The 19,336-nt window shown below is 46.0% G+C and overlaps 1 protein-coding gene across 1 annotated transcript in view; it reads right to left on the bottom strand.

The window, feature by feature from the left end:
* Window positions 1–19,336, bottom strand: part of LOC142571023 (cytochrome P450 4V2-like) — a 60,407-nt gene that overhangs the window by 25,188 nt on the left and 15,883 nt on the right. Inside the window, exons 2-4 of the mRNA XM_075679325.1 lie at window positions 5,401–5,510; window positions 4,375–4,463; window positions 3,337–3,536 (exon numbers count right to left, since the gene is read on the bottom strand). Coding sequence (XP_075535440.1) covers window positions 3,337–3,536; window positions 4,375–4,463; window positions 5,401–5,510 — 399 coding nt within the window. The remainder of the gene's footprint in view (window positions 1–3,336; window positions 3,537–4,374; window positions 4,464–5,400; window positions 5,511–19,336) is intronic.

Raw genomic sequence — 19,336 nt, 5'->3', positions numbered from 1 at the left:
GCTTCGATCATTCGCTCGGTTACGAGAACGCCGAGCGACGACGCCGACGCTCGCCGCAGGAACAAGTTCCTAACAACTGCGCTCTAAAACGTTGGTGCAAGTGAGTTTCGAGCCTACTACCCTACGCTCAGAGCGCCTCCGAGACGGTAGGACTACGCACTCTGCTCTATGACATCATCCTACTTGGTCTGAAATTTCCATTCCCAAGGCCTGAGAGACGAAAGAGCTGACGTCAAAATCACCGCAGCTTATTCGGGGCCGTCCTTATTAGACTATATGGCAGTCGGGCAAGGTAGCATGACATCACGGATCGAAGTGCACCAGCCTTGTGCTGTCTAGGAGGCGTTGGCCAAGCGCCTCAATGCACTCGCTTTGCCGCGAGTAATGCGAAATCATTTATGTACAATTGAATGCAGCTTAGCGGTCCTTCGGGTTTTTCACTCCGATTCAAGTTTTGCGACTAGATTGGTGTGGGTTATTATTATTATTATTATTATTATTATTATTATTATTATTATTATTATTATTATTATTATTATTATTATTATTATTATTATTATTATTATTATTATTATTATTATTATTATTATTATTATACAGTTTCTATATATATATATACGTTCGCACCGTGCTACGTGGCCGAGTACGTTAAGCGCATCGAATTCCAACACAGGGGCAGTGCGCATGCACACGTTCTTCTATCGCTAAATGCAGTGCCTGATAAACACGGCCCGCACATGCAAGCCTCGACGAAGCAGAGAGGGCGAAACGGAACGCCTAGTGCCACGATAGCGCGCCAGGTGTGACGTGAGGGAAAAGAGCAGCGCCGCGACGTGCTTCTGCCTCTTCGCTCATTTTGCTGCGTTCTTCCGCGCCCTTATTTCGTCTACTGTGTACTGGAATTCACGGCTACGTTTCGCTACTGCCAAGGTTGCGGCGTCCGACGATGTAGATGCTTCAGAATCCATAGCGGTACGTGCTGCTCGATCCAGCAAGCAGCAGCAGCAGCCTGCGGTGCTATCGTTGCATGCCACCGACGTCCTGCGCGACGAGAGATCGAGGAAGCAGCAGCACCCGCCAGCGTATTTACAATTGCTCGTAGGTAAAGCGGGGCGCGGCAATCGCGGAGACGACGGACGTTTGCGCGCACGCGTGAGTAAGAGCGGGTGCGAGAGAGAAAATGTGGGGACTTTTGCTCCTTTAATATACAACTCTGCCAAGGCACTACGGAGGACCTTCTTAGTGCGTGTTGTATGCGCTTGTCCCTAGGCGTGCCGGCAGAAGTCGCGGGGTGCGGTAGTGCTGAACGTAGCACCTCAAGTCGGCGGCTCGACACGAATATATTTATTCAAGCGTGTTTTTTGCTAATTAAAACAACGTGTCATTATTTCGCATTATTAGCGGCGGCTCCAGGACACCAAAGCGGCAACAGGGACATCGAAGCTAGATCCTGGATTGGTCCGTGGGTTGGGGCTCGCAGACGCCTGCGCATGCCAGGGGAGTACAAGATCGGCTGTCCGCTATCGCGCGCAGCCAATTTTTTATGCGAACATCCCCTGGCACGCTTCGGCCACCGCGGCCCCAACCCACGGGCCGCCCTGCTTCGAGCTTTGATCCCCCCTCTATCGCTTGAGTGCCCCCGAGATCCTGCGCCGCCTGCTTTAATATAACCTCAGGTGCTCTCCTGGAGCCTCCATTTGCCGGTTGCATGTGCCCTCCTGGAGCAGTGCTTGTAAAAAATGCAGTCTATCGTCGCGACTAAAAAAGCGACCCGCGACTTATACAACACCAGTCAAAACCTTGCCCCTTCAGACTCAGCGATCACCAAATGGGGCGTCCGTGCCCACTGCCTCACCGCGCGGGAAACGAGCGCCGGAGCGTAAACAAACTGGAGCGCACTCGGCATGACGGCATGCCTAGGGGACAAACGCATACAACACGCGTTAAGAAACATCCTCCGTTATGCCTAGGCAGACTCACATATTCAAGGAGCAAAGGTCCCCAGATTTTCTCTCTCGCGCCCGTTCTTACTCGCGCCTGCACAGAAACCTCGAGCGCCATGAAAAGCGCCACGCCCCACTGTACCTACGAGCAATTGTAAAAACGCCACCCACCAAGGCCGGCATACGCACGCAGTAACTAAGCCAACTGGGGGTGAGAGAGAGCCACGTCGTGGTGGTGCCCGCTCCCCTCACGCAGCACCTGGCGCGCTATCGTGGCAGACGTTACGTTTCACCCGCTCTGCTCCTTCGAGGCGTGCTCGTGACGTGGGATTGTAGCCAATGGAAATTTAGGGGCCGTTTCTCCGCTACAGACGCGGGATTTCTCGCTCAATGTGCCATTTAGTGCTTTGGCATCAGAAAAAGAAAACGGAAGAAAAAGTAGTAAATAGTAGTAGAATGCTGGCATATCGCCGTAAAAACGTCTCACGGGACTGGTGGTGATGCAATCTCAGAGCGCAAGGAACCGCTGCAGGTCGCGGTGTCAGAGTTCGTGCGGAGCACCATTTACACCCCGAAACGTCTGGTTTGATGTTTGTGTCGCGAAAAAAATGGTTCGTTAACTGTTTGAAAGAAGCTTTGTTTGGTTATAATGGGAGGTAATAAAGACACGCGTTCCTGCAATGATTTGCAGGAACGCGTGATTTGCAATAAATGTTATTTCCTTTTTATGTCTATTACTTTGACGTATCCGCTCAGTAGCGGTCTCTGAAATATAGTAGTTCAGGCCAAACTCTCAGCCTTTTCTACTACAATAAATTTCTCTGTCTCTTTCTGTTATATCCCGTTTGATTTTAACTAGGTTCAACTACAGCCTATTGTCCCTACCACCGTCACTTTCCTTTTTGTACCTTTATCACTTGTTCCATTGTCGTTTTATTTATTTCTCTTTTTGTTTTGTTTTTACGTTAATGCCCTCTGCGCTAATTGATAAGAGTTGTAATAGTGCCCTCCGGGCAAATGTGGTGATGTAAATTAAGAAGTAAATAAACTAATTCCTTTTTCTTTGAAGAGCTGTTCTATATCCTCACTCGGGGCCCCCAGGGCATGCTCTTGGATAGACCAGTGTCCCATCTTCCTGATCACTGATATCTATTTGTCCATCGCCACCATTACACTCACAATTAGGATGACATGCATGAAGTGCCATTTCAATTCAAACATCGCAAACGTTAGCACAAAGACATGTTTCTAAATTGTGACAGTTGCAAAGCAAAGCGCAATGACAGCCAACAGAATTGGCGGATAATAACGTACGCAGACCACCTGAATAAGGAATCCGCTTAGGCTGCACATGCGTGCTTGAATACGGAGAGTGACCTCATTACGTGCTCACGTCCAATAATGTCCAAGGTGCACATTTGCATGTTGTCGAGGCATCGTATGGGCTCATCAGGCGCCTCCTTCAGCATCTTCTCTAGGCGCGCCACCAGGCAGTCGGCGTTTTTCCCGATGAAGTCGCAGTAGTTTTCCATCGCATTTGCTTGGAAAGCTTGCATAAACACCTTGCGTTTGGACTTCCATGGATCACCGCCACTGCGTTGAAAGGTGAAGGAGATGTATTGTTCAAGTCAAGCCACAACAGCAGTCCTCCCTCTGCTTCCCTTTCACAATGACTATATAGGTGCTTTTTTGTTACCGTCTCGTAGCCCGCTGTTCTGTAGACGAATTTGCGATACTGTGTCGTGGTTATCTTGCTTATCACCACACTCACCATGATATATTTCAGCGTAGGTGACGTCACGACGGTTCACCTGGAACTTTGTGTACTGTGATCGAAACGGGACCTTCAAACTCGACTAGCCCGGCATTCAGCTAGTTCAACGTGTATTTTTTGAAGGCTTAAGTTTCAATAACAACAGAGACGCCGGCTTGCGAAAGCTGTTTTCAAGCAATTCAGTGACCGCTCAACAACATGAGACTGAGACCAGCAATATGAAGCGTCTTACTTTCATTTCACTGTGGCATTTCTTTGTTGCGGTTAATAGCGTACCATGTGACGTTGCGAATGCTAATCTGAGCGAATAGCATTGAATCACGAGCACAAGCCACTGGCAGTGAAAGGAGTTAGTGCAATTGGCACTGCAAGTAGCCGTAAGTATAAGGGGGAAAAGTGTGCTCGAAATAGCCATGGTGGTCAACGCATCTTTCCAGGTGCACGTATGGTGCTACGATTAAGGCAGACTGGAGACTGAAACTAGAACTACAGCAATTTTAGCTGGAGCTTTGCAAGACATCCTTCAAGTCCAGTATGTGATTTTGGTTAGTAAGCGAATGTGTAGTATTTTTAGTGCACCATCCCACCTTTTTATTACCTTTCATTGCTTGCAATGACAAAAGAAAATTATAATGATGATTGCAGGAAGCCACTTACATCATCAAGAGGCTCTTATGACCAAGCCACGGCTTTAGGAACTTGTACAGGAAGGGCTTGTCAGACTTCAATTTGCCCGTGAGAACAGCCTGGCATAAACAAGAAAGGACAGAGAAGGGAAAACCTCGTGTAGACATTTAGTAAATGTATACCACCGGAAAAAAACACTAAGACGTCGTAAACGTAAAGTGGAACCTGAATTTATTTCAGTGTATTACCAACTGGCCTGAATTCCCACCCGCTTCTTTTTAATTTAAACATCACTGAGCTCTATCAGGGCTGCACTCTACATGTAAATCTAGGGCTATTTTTAAAGCGATAGGTTTCTTTGGCTCTTGCTGACAATTTGCTGCTGGCTGGCCTAGTCGACAACTCGAGTCCCTGGGTATGTGCCGCTGGGTGTGTGCCCGAACAGGCAACTCTGACTCTGCGTGTGGGATATCGGTATGTGCCCGTCATTGGGCCAGTGCCCGAGAATGGGTGTACCAAGGTGAGACTTTCACTCACTTTGGATGTGCGTCGGCCGATCTCGCCCAATCAAAAACGGCGAGGAGAGCAGGGAGACGATAGAGAGGGCGCAGTTGGAGAGAGGGAGGGGAGCAAAGCACTTGATTCTTTGGCGCGCATGCGGTCGACGCCACGCACTAGGAGAGGAGGAGGTGATCATTGTGACGAAGTTTCAGCCGGGATACTACAGGGATAGTGGGTGTTGCTGCAGTTTCAACTGGGGTGCTGTGATGACAAACTGTACTGGGTCTTGCAATCACATAGGCATCGCAATCACCCTCATCGGAATGCTGCTGTCGGGAATCGAGCCAACGACGTCGCTCTCTACAGCACAGCGCTATAAGCATTCAGCCATCTTCAGAGGCGATTTTTTCTATAACTGCCGACTCAATATATTGTCTCATTTTGGGATCCCTGAGAAGGGCGTAGGATTCTTGAATGAAGTGCCTGTATATCAGCAGTGTAGACTGTATAATACAGTCTTCATATGAGGAAAAACAAAAATAGAAAAATAATCACCTGCACAGCATCAGGCGTGTGTATTGCCATGACAGGAATGATGCCCAGGTACGCCTTGAACGTCTTGCCTTCGTACAGTTTGGACAGTTCAGTAATGACGCTGAAGATAACTGGAAGCGACGAAGGACAGTTAACGTTGCCAGCAGTTAGGTTGTAGTACAAATATAGTAAAGCATCAGATCCTGAACCAAGGTACATCAATGCTAATCCCGAATACACACAGTTGTCAAGTGATGGGCGTCTCTTGTCACTACCTTTCCATCTGACGAACTTTCCATCGAGTTTCCGACCATTCTACTCAGCCGCCATCTTGCTCGTGCAGCAACGTCGCCTGCATGGTTTTTTACTTTGATACTCTCTTCGCGAGCTATCTCTTATGCCGGCTTCGTCAGAATTGGAACGATACTTAAGATGGCCGCTGACTGCTTAGCTGTCCATCTAGCCACCTACGGTGACTATTGGAAAACATATTGTATTCTAGAAGAGCCAGACGCTGAACTTCGCAAGTTTCGAAAACTTTTACTGCCGCGGCGACTGCCGACATACGAGAAAATGCTTGAAATGCATGACGTCACACTGGTATAGTATGCTCGCGCTGGTGTCTCAGCGCGAAGTTCAAGAAATAAAAGTTCGGCCTTCATTTCCTGTTCGGTTAATCAAACTCTTGCCACGATACTAACGCAAATAGAGTTTTGAAAGATTTGTTTATCAATCCAATCTTAGTGTCTCATTTTCATTAGACTGCTCAGAACTGGCCCTTTCGCCAATAAAGCCCATTAACTATTAGTCCAAGTCTCTTTAGTGTCCCTTTGAAAGTCGTTCTTGTTAAGGAATTCTGGCGCGTTTTTACTCACCGACGTGTAGCAGCAATGCATATCTGCTACAAGCCAGTCAAGCACGTGCATGTGGCCATTCGTTCGTTCGCAGAAGCTTTTCCGGAAGTGTGTTCGACCCGTGTCTCAATGTCATTGCGACTCACACGCAGCGACAAATAACGAACTTATTCGCGTTCACACCGGGTCTAGAAGTGCAGGCAGTATAGGCGTTTCCGTGTCGCCTTCACTAATAATATCTCCGCTATAACGACTAACCGGAGCTTGTGCTTACGAATCGGTCTAGCGTAGCAAACAATATGTGGGTTGTTTCCTGCGCTATACCGGTTCGTGAGCACGAGTGATAGAGTATTTATAAGTTTTCTAGTCATAATTTTATTGTATTCACAATTTACAAGCTTTTTCGTTCGTAATAGAGTCGTTGGTCATTAGTCCTTCGCTAACAGCCGCGAGTGGCCGGCGCTTGTTCTTGCGAACCACTATGCTGAAACGAATTACTTGCTTCGCGAATTTGGCTTCTGATGCTGATCGTGCTTGTTCACGCAGCTGCAAAGTACTTAGCCGCTATTTTCGTATCATTTGAACGACGTTAGCTGCAAAGATTTCATGTTAGGGTGTTATGTGAACACAGTGTGCGTCGTGGCAAGCTTGAGGTTGAGACGTGCGATGCTTAACCGTTACCACGAGAGAACGAAACAAGAGATCAGCATGGAAGCTGCTGTAGTTTGACAGAAGTATGCGTAGCTACTAGTCGGAATTGTAAGTTTACCTGAATAAATTGCAATCGTCATTAGGAGTAGCTGAATCTTGAAAAATTGCAAAAGTACAGTTTTAGGAGCTCTAGAGTGTGTCCGAAATTTCCAGATCACTGTGAGATAACGGCAGTAACTATCGGCTTGACACTTGTCTCTAGGACAAATAAACAATATTATTCAGCGGTTTGAGTAGACTAAGGCAGCGCGTCGAAGCAAGCGCAGGTGGATTTGCATGCGTCATAGTCGGAAGCGCAATTGCTGAGATGTAGTGAGCCTGACAATACGCCGACACGTGGGGACGGTTTTGTAGTGGAATGATAAATGATGGGACGCACGGAGTTGAGGAGAAGGGAGGAGGGGGAGAGATTGCGTGGAATTTTCTCGATAAACGGGGTAGTGATATTTAAGTTTTACGGAATTTTTAAAATTTTTTTGTGTCAAATAGCATAATTCTCCTTCAGCTGGATTATTTGAAGACGCGTACACTCCTAGGACGAGAAATGGAGACACATATGTGACGAATTAAAGAAGTAACTAATTAACTTCTTAACTGATTACATTACGTACGGCACATACTGCAACTTACGAATAGCAGTTGGTGAGTTTGCAAGATATATACACTTGAAATGAATTTTCAGGAGACACCAGTACAAAATGTGGACAAAGAAGACAAAAACACACAATGCTATGTCAGCATCAGCTCCTGTTTTTTGGGAAGTTTCTTACCAGATGTTTTGCTTGTGGGTGCCTAATTTCATCGCCAACGGATCCGTGAAGTTTTTAGCTACAACTGGATACCAGGCTGTTGCCAGTGAGCGGACTTTTTCAAATTTTACGGCTCTTTTTCACTTCGACCGCGCCGCCGGTGGACCACAAGAGTTCGGGGCGGGAAACTGTTCCCGGCCTTTCGGCCGCTCGGTCAGACCTCTTCCTATGGAACACTGTGCAAGGGGAGCAACTTCCCCCGACGATCTTGTAGAGGATTCCGGCTGGCAATTAGCCGGCCAAAGACACAATTTGACGAAATCGTTGAAAGACAGGCCCAGCAATGGAGCTAGGCCTAGCGCAGTACCCGGGCAGAACGATCGTGGCAGGACCGGAGCTGGTGTCAAGAGCCGCATTATTCGTCGTGGAAGAATGCCGCCGCTTCCCAGGGATGTCATCGAAATTGTGATCAGAGTGAGGGGTGGCCTCAATATATCCAGGATAGGTCCAACTGTAGTGGCTGACGCAATCAACACCGCTGCTTGCGTCGAGGATTCGAAGCGTGAAGCGTGAAACTATCAACAGAATATTGTCGTGGTCAGCACCCCCGAAGGGGAGAATGCAATCAAGTATGTTAAGATCAATAATATTTTGGTGGCGGGTCGTCTGCACGAGGTAGCGGCATACCGCATGGCACCATATGCTACGCGCAAAGGTGTAATACGAGTCGTTGCCCGTTGTGACGGGCCAGAGGTGTTGCAGCACAAGATTGTTAATGCAAGAAACCCCCTGGCGCTGGCAGCCAAGAGGATCAAGGATACCGACACCGTCATAATTGCCTTTGACGGGTACCGGGTACCCAATTACGTCAGGTATGGCAATGCATTGGTCAGATGTACTTTATATCGTAAGCAGAGCGACATCTGCTACGTTTGTGGAATGCTCGGCCATCGTGCCGCCGTATGTTCGACGCCCAGCGAAGCGATACGCAGAGGATTTGGAGCCTCGAACCTAGACGAGCAGCATCAGTGCATGGCTAAATGAAAGTTGTGCGGCGAGAGTCATCTCACGGCCGGGAAAGAATGCACAGAACGCTCCACTCCAGATCGCAGTCTGGGGGTAGCCACCATTCCAGGAATTTATTCCGGAGCCGTTCCCGTGTTCGCTCCAGGGAACGACCTGCTTCTGTGGCTCGCTTCGAGCCCAGAAGTCGATCCAGGTTCAGATCCAGAATCAGGGGACATCATCAGCAGCAGCAGGTCTTCCACAAGGAGGGCCGCCCCACTTGGGTAGATCGGGTTCATGGAGGACCATCGGAGGTGATGCCGAGGTCGCTGCCAGAGCGTGATAATAGTTTGGAAAAAAATCACGAAATTAGAGCGCGAGAACGCGGAATGAGAGAGAACATTCATAGGCTAATGGCTGAGATAGCAGAGATTAAGGGCGCTAGGAATTGGTAACCCACCGCTACCGTCAACGCGGAAATCCTGGAAGTCCCGATGGCCGAAGGTAGTGGCGGGTCGCAACCCCTGAAGAAGGGGGCAATAGCTTGCGATCAGGGGAACGTATCACGTAAAGCTAAATCACAGGTGCACGAGATGTTAACCGCTCTCAGCGAAAGTATGAAACAGTTAGGTGATAGGATCACTGAGATGCAAAGCAAGATGACGACGTTAGAAGCAAACACCAACCAGCGGTTGGCCTAAATGGAGTCCTTTCTCGAGTTTGTTGGGGGTCCGGCAGTGCCACCGAACCCACGGATACATCTTTCTGACCCAGCAGCTACCAATGTAGCAACGATTTTAGCCCCACCTAGGATCGGTGTCCAGCTCGTAAGAGATGGCTCCGCCCCTTGAGACGTTCCAAATTTGGCAGTGGCACTGTAGGAGGTCCTCTAGGAAGAAAGCTTCACGGAAGAGTGGCAGTTGTGAATGAATGCCCCAGGTTATCTTATTAAAGGAAACCCTCTCGCCTGGCATCTCGATGACTGGGTTTTGCTCGGTCGCCGTGCAGCCAGAGGGGAGGTGGTTATGTACTCTCGTTAGTAAGAAAGTCACTCATGTAGCAGATGATCTCAAAATGGCTGGTAGTAGTATTGAGTATGTCATGGTAGAGATGATACCTGGTCGGGTCAACCGAGGCAGCATATGAGTTGATATTGATGATTTGTGCATATTGATGATTTAAAACAGAGTATGAAAACCTTGAATGGCTTTGTCGACACATTACGCTCTGAAAAGGCTGTGCTCGCCCCCCGACAACAAAAATCTGCAGTGTGACAAGTGCGCGCTCTCGAAGAAGGTCGAATAACTCAAACAGTACTCGATAATTAACAACGTACAAATTAAGGGCATTCCCTGCACGCCGGGAGAAAACTGTATAGCAATGTTGCAGAAAGTCGGGGGAAAAATTGAATGCCCTCTTACGTTTTCCGAACTTGGCATTGTGCACCGTGTTCCCACGAAAGTAAAGGATTAAAAAAAAACGTAACTGGTCGGTTCTACTCGTTTAAATAAAAACGAATTCATCAGTAAGGAACGTAAAGCTAAGCTATGTCTCAGCGTTCTTGTCATCACAGCCGCAATCAACAGCGCAGTCTACTTAAATAATCACCTGATGCCGAAAAACAAGTCACTATTCACCAAGCCTTTGGCTCAAAAGAAAGCCAACAATTGGAAGTTCCAGTAGAGTGACAATTGTCTAATGAAGACCACGGAAACTTCCCATAGCCAAGTCTGCCGCACTGCCAGCGAATCCGACCTCTCTTTTATCATCCAGACACACCTTTTTTCTTTCGTTTATTACTGATTTTGAACCAGTCTGTCATCGCACATATCACCAACTGATTCATAAAGATTTCTATCCAACAGTTCATGCGCGCTTATTCATTTCAACGCGTGCAGTATGCGAAATAATTATGATGCTATTCAGATTCTTCTTTCTACGTTCACCAAATCATTTTCCATCATTCGTGTCACACAAACTTGGCTCTGTGACGATGACAAAGATATATTCTGCTTCCCCAATTACACATGAAAATACACACATAGGTAATCAAGTAGCCATGGCGGAGCAGCCATCTAAGTTTCGGCAAACTTATCATTCAAACGACGACATGATCTCGCACTAAATTTGTATAACTGTGAGACTGTTTGGGTAGCATTCGATCATTCGTTCCTTAACACTGACAGCAGGAATTTTAGTTTTGGTTGCATTAATCATTCACCTTCCACTTCCATCAGCAATTTCTGCAGTGCCTTAGATAATATATCAAAATCATTATCTTCTGAAAGCAAGAACGCGATAATTGTGGGTGACATGGACGTAAATTTGAATGACACAACGTCCCTTAACTGCACAACATATTCCAGATCTTATCATAGTTTCGGGTATTAATGCCTAATTAGTCAACCAGTACGTTACTCTCACGATGGTGGAAGCCTACTGATTGATCACGCATTATCTAACCTTTTAGTCCCGCCCGAAGCAGGCATTCTTACTAGGGACATCAGAGACCATTAATCCGTATTTCTGAAGATTGATTCTATTCTTTTTGCTCGCACCGTATTCTAATACAAACTTGTTCTCGATAAACAAAGAAAATTCGAATCCGTAACAGAGGTAGACTGCTCCACAGTAGAAGAAACGAATGACCCGCAACACGCTTCTTCGCGCTTTTTGTCCATACTTTTAAAAAACTTCCATTTCCATTCTCACAAGAAAAAAATGCAAGAAGGTACTAGCGTCACCGCAAAGCCCGTGCATGGCTTACTGATAGATTGCTCAAAGCAATGTGAAGACGCGAGCATCTTTAAAAAAAAACAAAAAACAGCTATTTAATGTTAGATTGATATCCCGGTACAAGAAATACTGTAACTGTATCTGCGCACAGCTGAAAAAAGCAAAAAGAGGCTACTTTGAACAAAAAATACATGTGTGTGGGAACAACCCTTATAGAAATTGGAAAATAGTAAATTATTTCCTAAATAGAAACAGCAACCACGAAAACCGTAACTACAATAAACCACAGCGACAGTGAATATTCCAACCCTCGTGACCTTTCAGAAGTCTTCAGTGACTTCTTTTTCTCGAACTCAGCTTTGGACAAGGTTTTTGATTACCAATTGACACAGCTCCCGCATTCCTTTTACATGTTTCCTACCACTCCCCATGAAGTGATCTCTGTAATTAATAACAAAAATCACAAGTGCCGGTATCGACGATATTAGGCCATGCCATATAAAATTAATTGCCTATCTGATATCTCATATCCTTGCGCGTGTTAATAATTTAATATTTAAAATGGGGACATTTCCTCGTGAACTCAAGGGCGCCAAAGTTACGCCTGTTTAAAAAGGGAAGTCGTTCATTATTAACAATCTACGGACGCATCTGCTTGCTGCCATTCTTCAGTAAAGCAATCGAGAAACTAACTGAGAAACGCCTAACAAATTATCTCAACAAAATTAATATTCTTACGCGTTATCAGTTCCGTTTTCGATCAGGGTATTCTACAGATCTCGCTCTAATATTTATCAGAATATCTAAAGGAAGCTATTGATGATGGTAGCTATGCCCGCTCTAATTTATGGGATGCCCGCTCTAATAGTATAGGATCCCTACACCCAAAGTAGCTTTCTAAAACTAAAGAAGGTCCAGCGCCTTACTTCTAGGTTTATATTTAATAAATACCGCCGTTTTCACTCTCCGACTGAATTATGTACACTTGCAAAGCTTCCACCTCTGCAAAAACGTACGGAGTATGAAAGGCTTAAATTCCTGTTCTTAGTAATTGATAACCATGTCAAAATAAATACATCATCATCATCATCATCAGCCTAGTTACGCCCACTGCAGGGCAAAGGCCTCTCCCATACTTCTCCAACTACCGCGGTCATGTACTAATTGTGGCCATGTTGTCCCTGCAAACGTCTTAATTTCATCCGCCCACCTAACTTTCTGCCGCCCCCTGCTACGCGTCCCTTCCCTTGGAATCCAGTCCGTAACCCTTAATGACCATCGGTTATCTTCCCTCCTCATTACATGTCCTCCTCCGACTTCGGGACCTCCTCCGGTATATTGCATTTTCTTCGAAAACTTCGAAAATGGTAATAAACTTTAGTTCTCAATTCTGAATCTTCCGAAGTATCAAAGGTCTCTGGCCTAGCTGAAGCGCTTCCTCCCCATACTTCTCATTACTCCGTGGCAAAATGATAATCTCGCCCTTCCTGTATGATCGTCTGAACTTCCTTCTCTGATACGCGCCGCATGGGCTTCTTGTACCTGTATACTTCTTGTCGCAGTGATCTGGGCACTTTCAATCTTGCGAGACACGTTTTTGGGGTAGTGTGCTCGCTGCTGTGCAGGCGACCCTCCTCTGGCGTGGAGCCGGCACGCGTTCTCGCGACGCACGCCTTCGCGTCATCGTGCTCAATCATGCTCCTTAGCGGATGACGTCGGCTGTACATTTCCTTCCTTTGCGACGTTATCATGAGTCTCGGGAAAGAAGTGCTCAGCTTTGTTCCCTGTTCGGAACTCGACAGAGGAGGATTTAAATGGGGTTCAACTGGAGACGGTAGAAGCAGTACGCGTTCGGCCATCTATTTCACTCGTACAGAAAAGTTATTATTATTGTTATTATTATTATTACTTCGCACAAGAACCACAAAATGTTAATTATTGAAATTAATGTACCGGGAATTTCATGGATTACTAATACTGTCTGCTAGAATTCGTTTTACATTTCTTAGAAGTGTCCCTCCTTGCTTCACTTTATCTCTTTTAATTCCGTGAAGCAGCTAAACTTAAATGAGAACTGCTGTGGCAACGTTCTACATCTCTGTCCTTCGTCTTAACAATGTGGAAAATGTTTCCGTCATCCGTAGCAACGTTCACAGACCACCATCCTTTGTTTCTTTATATCTGGTTGTACACAAACGCAGCATCCTTTCCGATAACATAGCGCAGCTTCAACTTTTCCATGGGAGTCTACGTTGACTAGTGTCATTATCTTGAAAACTTTGGCTTGTCGTTCATTCATGGTACAGTTAATGTTGATGGAGTGGATAATTTGTTTACGAAAATCACTTAAGCTTGCATGCGCACATTCATAACTGCCAACCTGCTCTAAAAGCCAAAGTTCCCTTACTGGTTTTCTAAACAACTAAAGAAATGACAACCATTCCACTGACGACAGTCAAAGCTCTCAAACGAAAAGCAAAGTGCTTTCGCTGCCATTCCAGCTTCACAGATGGAATGGTTATCATTTTCGTTCAGCATCGCGGGGACTTTCTTCGTCGGTGGTTGTTTCGCGCCGGCTCCGTTTACATTCCCATTGCTGTGCCCTCCGGTGCTTCTCGTACGCATGTTGTTCTTCGGGCGATACGATACGTGTCCGCCCCATCGATAACGCAGTTGTTTTTAGCGGCGTTACCTCTCCTGCTTATATAGTGCGATAACCTTGACGTCACGCTATTTTTCACGGCGAGCGTTCTAAGCTGTTCCGCATTTTGACATCTGCGCCGCCTCACTGCACCCGTACATGATCACACACAAAGCAAACGAAACCCATTGTGTATGGGTTTGTTAGAAATCGCTAAGTTCGTTTCTGTTGCCGGACGCCGAAAAGAACTACAGGAGGTTAGTCATATACGGCTTTCGCAGTAAAATGACAATAAAAACTGAACCGTGCACACGGAAAAGTGAGGGAAACAGGTCTAGATAAGTGGAAACGTAAATCTAGGCGCTGTCGTTGTCTTTGCAAATTTTATTATGACGATGATCACTGCAACCACACTTAACGTGTTGAAGGCAGCATGACACCTAATTGGAACTTTTTTTTTTGTGCTACGTGCGCTTTGCACTCTTCTAAAGAGAGCGCTGAAGATGTATGTCTTGTTGATGAAAATGGCGATGTTGTCTCGAACACTGCTGATGACCTTGCAGAAGATTCCTGTGCAGTATTTATAGTCGGATACAACTTTAGAAAAAAAGGGGGCGTTTACTCCTCCGAGGCGGAGGCACACGAGCACCCACCAATTGGCGCGCACTCTGGACTAACGTCATCAGCCGGACGGCCGGTGAGCCCGCCGACGGGGAAGATGGCCGCCCGCGCTTCGAACTGGGCGAGGTCGCGTCAGCTCTGTGCTTCAGCCCCTCGTCATAGTGAATTCCAGAACTCTTTGTGATGGTGTATCATGCCGTAAATATTACTACGAGCTTACGATGCCGCATTTGTGCTGCGTGCGTTTATCCTGAGCCCTGATCTGGCGAAGGAACATTGCTGCGAGCATCGCTGGCGCTGCGCTATACGCTTTGCCTGAAAACAGGATCCCGAGGCGACCGCTACGAACGCACATCCTGCGTGTTTGTTCCGTGTTGTTTTATTTCGCTCCCGAGTGACGTTGCGACGAGGCAAGTTTTCCAAAGACTGGTGCCTACTGTTAGCGGCGGGTGTGTTCGTGTACTGTGTCACTGCGTTTTTCGTCGGGCGGGGTGAAGTCGGATGGAGCAAAACCATTCTGAGGAGAAATCAGAAAAGTGTGCTCGCATGAAACAAACCTACGAGTGTCTTACCAGAAAATATTTGCAGAAGAAGCCTTCAACGCAAAGATTTGTCGCCGTCAATTTAGCGTGAACGATCATTGTCAGCAGTGAGATAGCCGAGCGTCTAGCGACTGTGTTCGAGCGTCGAGTAGCACCGTCGACTGAATGCTGTCCACCAGTGCTCACTGCACGCGCAAGCTGTAGAATGCGTGCTGTGAAATTGTGAAAACACAAAACCAAAAAAATAATAATTTTATGCTATTTAAAACCAAGAGTATTTATTTAAAACGATGAATGAAGCATTTTTGTACCTTCCTGCCTCGACCGTATTCTCGTCCCAGGTTTGTAATGGTTGCGATAGATGCATTGTTTTATATAAGCATTTTATCAATAGAAACTGATTCATTTTAAGCTTGGAAAAAGAGCAGTAGATACGCCGTGTACATGTAAACAAGCGCAAAAGCCATGCAGAGCTGCTCTTTCTACTTTTGTCACTTGCAATGAAGCTAAAGAGCAAACGACGGGCAGCGTTGTAGAAGGCACGGGGTTATTTTTCTGTCGCAATCCGGCATGTGCTGTAGCACATGCGAGCTCTACTAAACCAGTCATCAAAACACAAAAAGTCTTTATTTATACCGAGAATCACGCGTTTCAGGAGATCGATTTTTCGAGTGGGACTATTTTAGTCGCGGAGGCAATCGGCTGTAGCGCTTCGGTCATCTGGGCGGGGCCTCCCCTTTTTTCTAAAGTTGTAGCCGATTATAGTATAAAAGATGCTCCTACCTCAAGTAACCTTTATTCTCAGTCTGGCACGGCGTGTGTACGCTACCAGTCAACGGAGACCTTGTTTTCAAGTGTATAAAACGCCTGAACGCTTCCCTTTCTTGTGGCGCTGATGGTATCGCTCCAGCGCTGCATAAGGCGTACGCAAAAATATATGCTTGTCCCTATTCTCACAAGCATATTGAACAGATCCCTAAAGTCTAGTACTTTTTCAAGCGCTTGGAAGGGGGCTGGTAATGCCTGTACACAAATCGGGTGCTATAAGTGCATTTACTAACTACCGGCCTATAGCTACCGTCCGCGCTGCGACAAAAGCGTTTGATTCTGTATTGCATTTCCTGCATTCTGTTAGCGCTAAGAACATTTTGATAGATGATTATGCAGAAAAGGTGAGGCGTGCAGATAGGACACAAGAGAAGGGAAGTGGATAACACGAACGCCTAGATAGATGAACAGCATGGTTTTTGTATCACGGCGCTCTCCAACAACGAACTTGGTCGCATTTATGATCCATGCTTCCAGTGTGGTAGATAATAGGGGCCCATTACACGCTCTTTACCTTTACCTCAGTAAAGCATTTGATGTAGTTTGCCATGAGCTCCTTATTACATGTATAGTTCACGCTACGCTTATTACGACATACCTTCTTCTATCACTACCCTGCTATCGGATTACCTAAGCAATAGATCGAGCTTCGTTGGCATTAGTGGAAATAGTTCTATTAGCTATGAGGACAATAGCGGAGCTGCTCAAGGATCGGTTCTTGACCCTCTTCTCTCCTTACTGTTCATAAATGACAATTCATCAACTATTCAACACTCATCAGTAATTTTACATGCTGACGACTTAAGGCTATTTAAGACTTTCGACAGTGTTCACGACTGCATTGACCTCTAAAAATATTTTTTTTACTCTCGAACTGGCGCAGAGACAATAAGCTACTATTAAATGCTTCAGAAACTGCGGTAATAAGTCATACCCGGAAAACAAACCATGTGCGATTTCCATACGCCCTTCGGGAAGCTCCGCTGCCCAGAGTCGATGAAATTAAAATATTCATGTGTATTTTGAAAAAAGCGCTAGGCTCCCCTTAACGCGCTAAATATGCGAAACAACGAGCCCTTCGCGCTCTTGGGTATTGTTTGTCTTATCTCGCATAGCCTCCGCTCTAGTGTTGCCTTTGTGAAACTGTATCTACTCTGACTTCCACTACTAGAGCATACCTCTGTAGATTGAGGCGGAACGTGCAAATGCAATTCTGACATCACTGAACGCGTACTGAACGCGTACCATATAAATTGATTTCTATTTACAAGCACTGATTTTGCCGTTCTGGCGACTATAGTTCAGCCCTCTCCAATGTGCCTCAACTCACACGTCTAAAATCAAGACGTATTAAATCAGACCTTTAGTTGCTTTATAATCATGGTGGTCCATGCCATTATACATTGCCGGAAGCTTCTTGATTATGTGAACTTTTCCGTGCCGCGAAAATATACCAGGCAACATTCCGCATCTTCTGCCCGGCCTTGCTGCATTAGACACTGTCCTATGGGTCGACTTCAAAGAACATGCAATAAGTATTCTGCCTGTATTGACATATTTCACAGTTCATTGTCTGTGTTTCGTATAAATGCAGACAATCATGCCGTATAATTAACCCCTTTTACGCCCGCCTCCTAGTTTTCTGTTTCCCTATTTGTTTCTGTATCTCAGATTATGCTGTCTGCCGCATTTGTCTTCTATGTACGTTTTGTCTCACGTATTACTTTTTAAGTGCACCAGTACGGTAGCTGTTCCTGGGCACTGTAATAAACATTTGATTGATTGATTCGTTGATTCATTCATTCATTGTATTAACAAGAAGAAAGACGCTTTAGCACGAGCAAATACTATCCCACATAAAAAAGGAAAATAATTCTACAGACCATGAAAAACACACGCGAGTCACTTTGTTTGTCTTGCTTTGTATGCTATAATTCGTGGCCTGGGACTAATAGTGTTTGGCAAGAAGCTGTGATGCGAATGAGGCTAGAGGCACAGCGACTGCATAGCTGAAACAAGGCTCGCGTCATGTATGATTGCTTCATACTTGAAGAGACAAATAATACGAAGAGATGAACGTTGGGAGACATAACCGGAGCAATGCCTTTTGGCTACGTTCGCTCCTCCACCCTACACACAAAGGGTGAAGTCTGACTACATATAGATGAGCATGGGTTTCTCGAACATGTGTGTTTAAAAGAACAATGTCACGTGGTGAAAGGCGATCGCACAGGCCAGTCGATCTTCAAAACCTCATAACGCCTTTGGAATCTTGGGCGCCGTTGAAAGGCCAGGTCTTTATTCACGCACCATGTCTTATAGGCGTAGGACACCCACCGTGGTGGCTAAGTGGCTATGGCGTTGTGCTGCTAATCACGTTGTCGCGGAGTCGATTCCCAGCCGCGACGGCCGCGTAAATGCAAAAAAAAAAAGCTCGTGTACGTAGATTCAGGCGCACAAACCCCACGATGGTAAAAATTAATCCGGAGTGCGCCCCTACGGTGTGCCTCGTAATCAGGTCGTTCTTTTGACACGTAAAATCCCAGAGCTTAATTTTTTTCCTAGACAGAGGCTTGTCGTTCAGTCGTGCTAATACGATGATTGTAGCTGTGGAGCAAACTTAGGGGCAGTCGCAGAAAAGCTGTTCGACGGTCTCGACGCAACCACAGGCAGCGCACACAGTGATGTCCGTCATTTCGATGCGAGCAAAGCGTAACTTTTTTAAACTTAACTCCAAGGCACAGCCTGCAGGGTAGATATGTATCGCGATCAGAAAGTCCGGGCTGGAGGTCGAAGCTGTAGATCGAGGTAGATGTGAATTACTCTCATAATATCACTCCCGTGTATTTACTTGTGTTACACATGAGTTCTTGCCTTATATCTTTCTGTTACTGCCTGCCATGGCATGTCTGGGGCCGCAGACCTCGTCAAGCCTGAACACGGCTATTTGTATGCGTCCACCACAGCGTCCATTTGATATTGAAATAAAAGTTAATTGGTTGATCGATAGACACGGGGGCAAAGTGTGCCATGTGTGGGCAAAACTTGGGAAATTCCACTACTCTAATAACAACGAACATACCTATCATATCCATTGCGGCCGCTGAGCCCAGCACTTTTTATTTCTTTATTGATTGATTTATTTTATTTCCTTCTTTTGCCACATAAAATTTGCACACACTAGGTTGACGCTTAGCCCTAGGCTAGTTTGGGTCCAAAAAGATATTTTTTTGTTGCAATGGCTATTCGGCCATGGTAAACAACTTTGAA

The sequence above is a fragment of the Dermacentor variabilis genome, chromosome 1 (assembly GCF_050947875.1).
Source record: "Dermacentor variabilis isolate Ectoservices chromosome 1, ASM5094787v1, whole genome shotgun sequence".
NCBI classification, from domain to species: domain Eukaryota; kingdom Metazoa; phylum Arthropoda; class Arachnida; order Ixodida; family Ixodidae; genus Dermacentor; species Dermacentor variabilis.
This window is presented reverse-complemented; position numbering and strand designations above follow the sequence as displayed.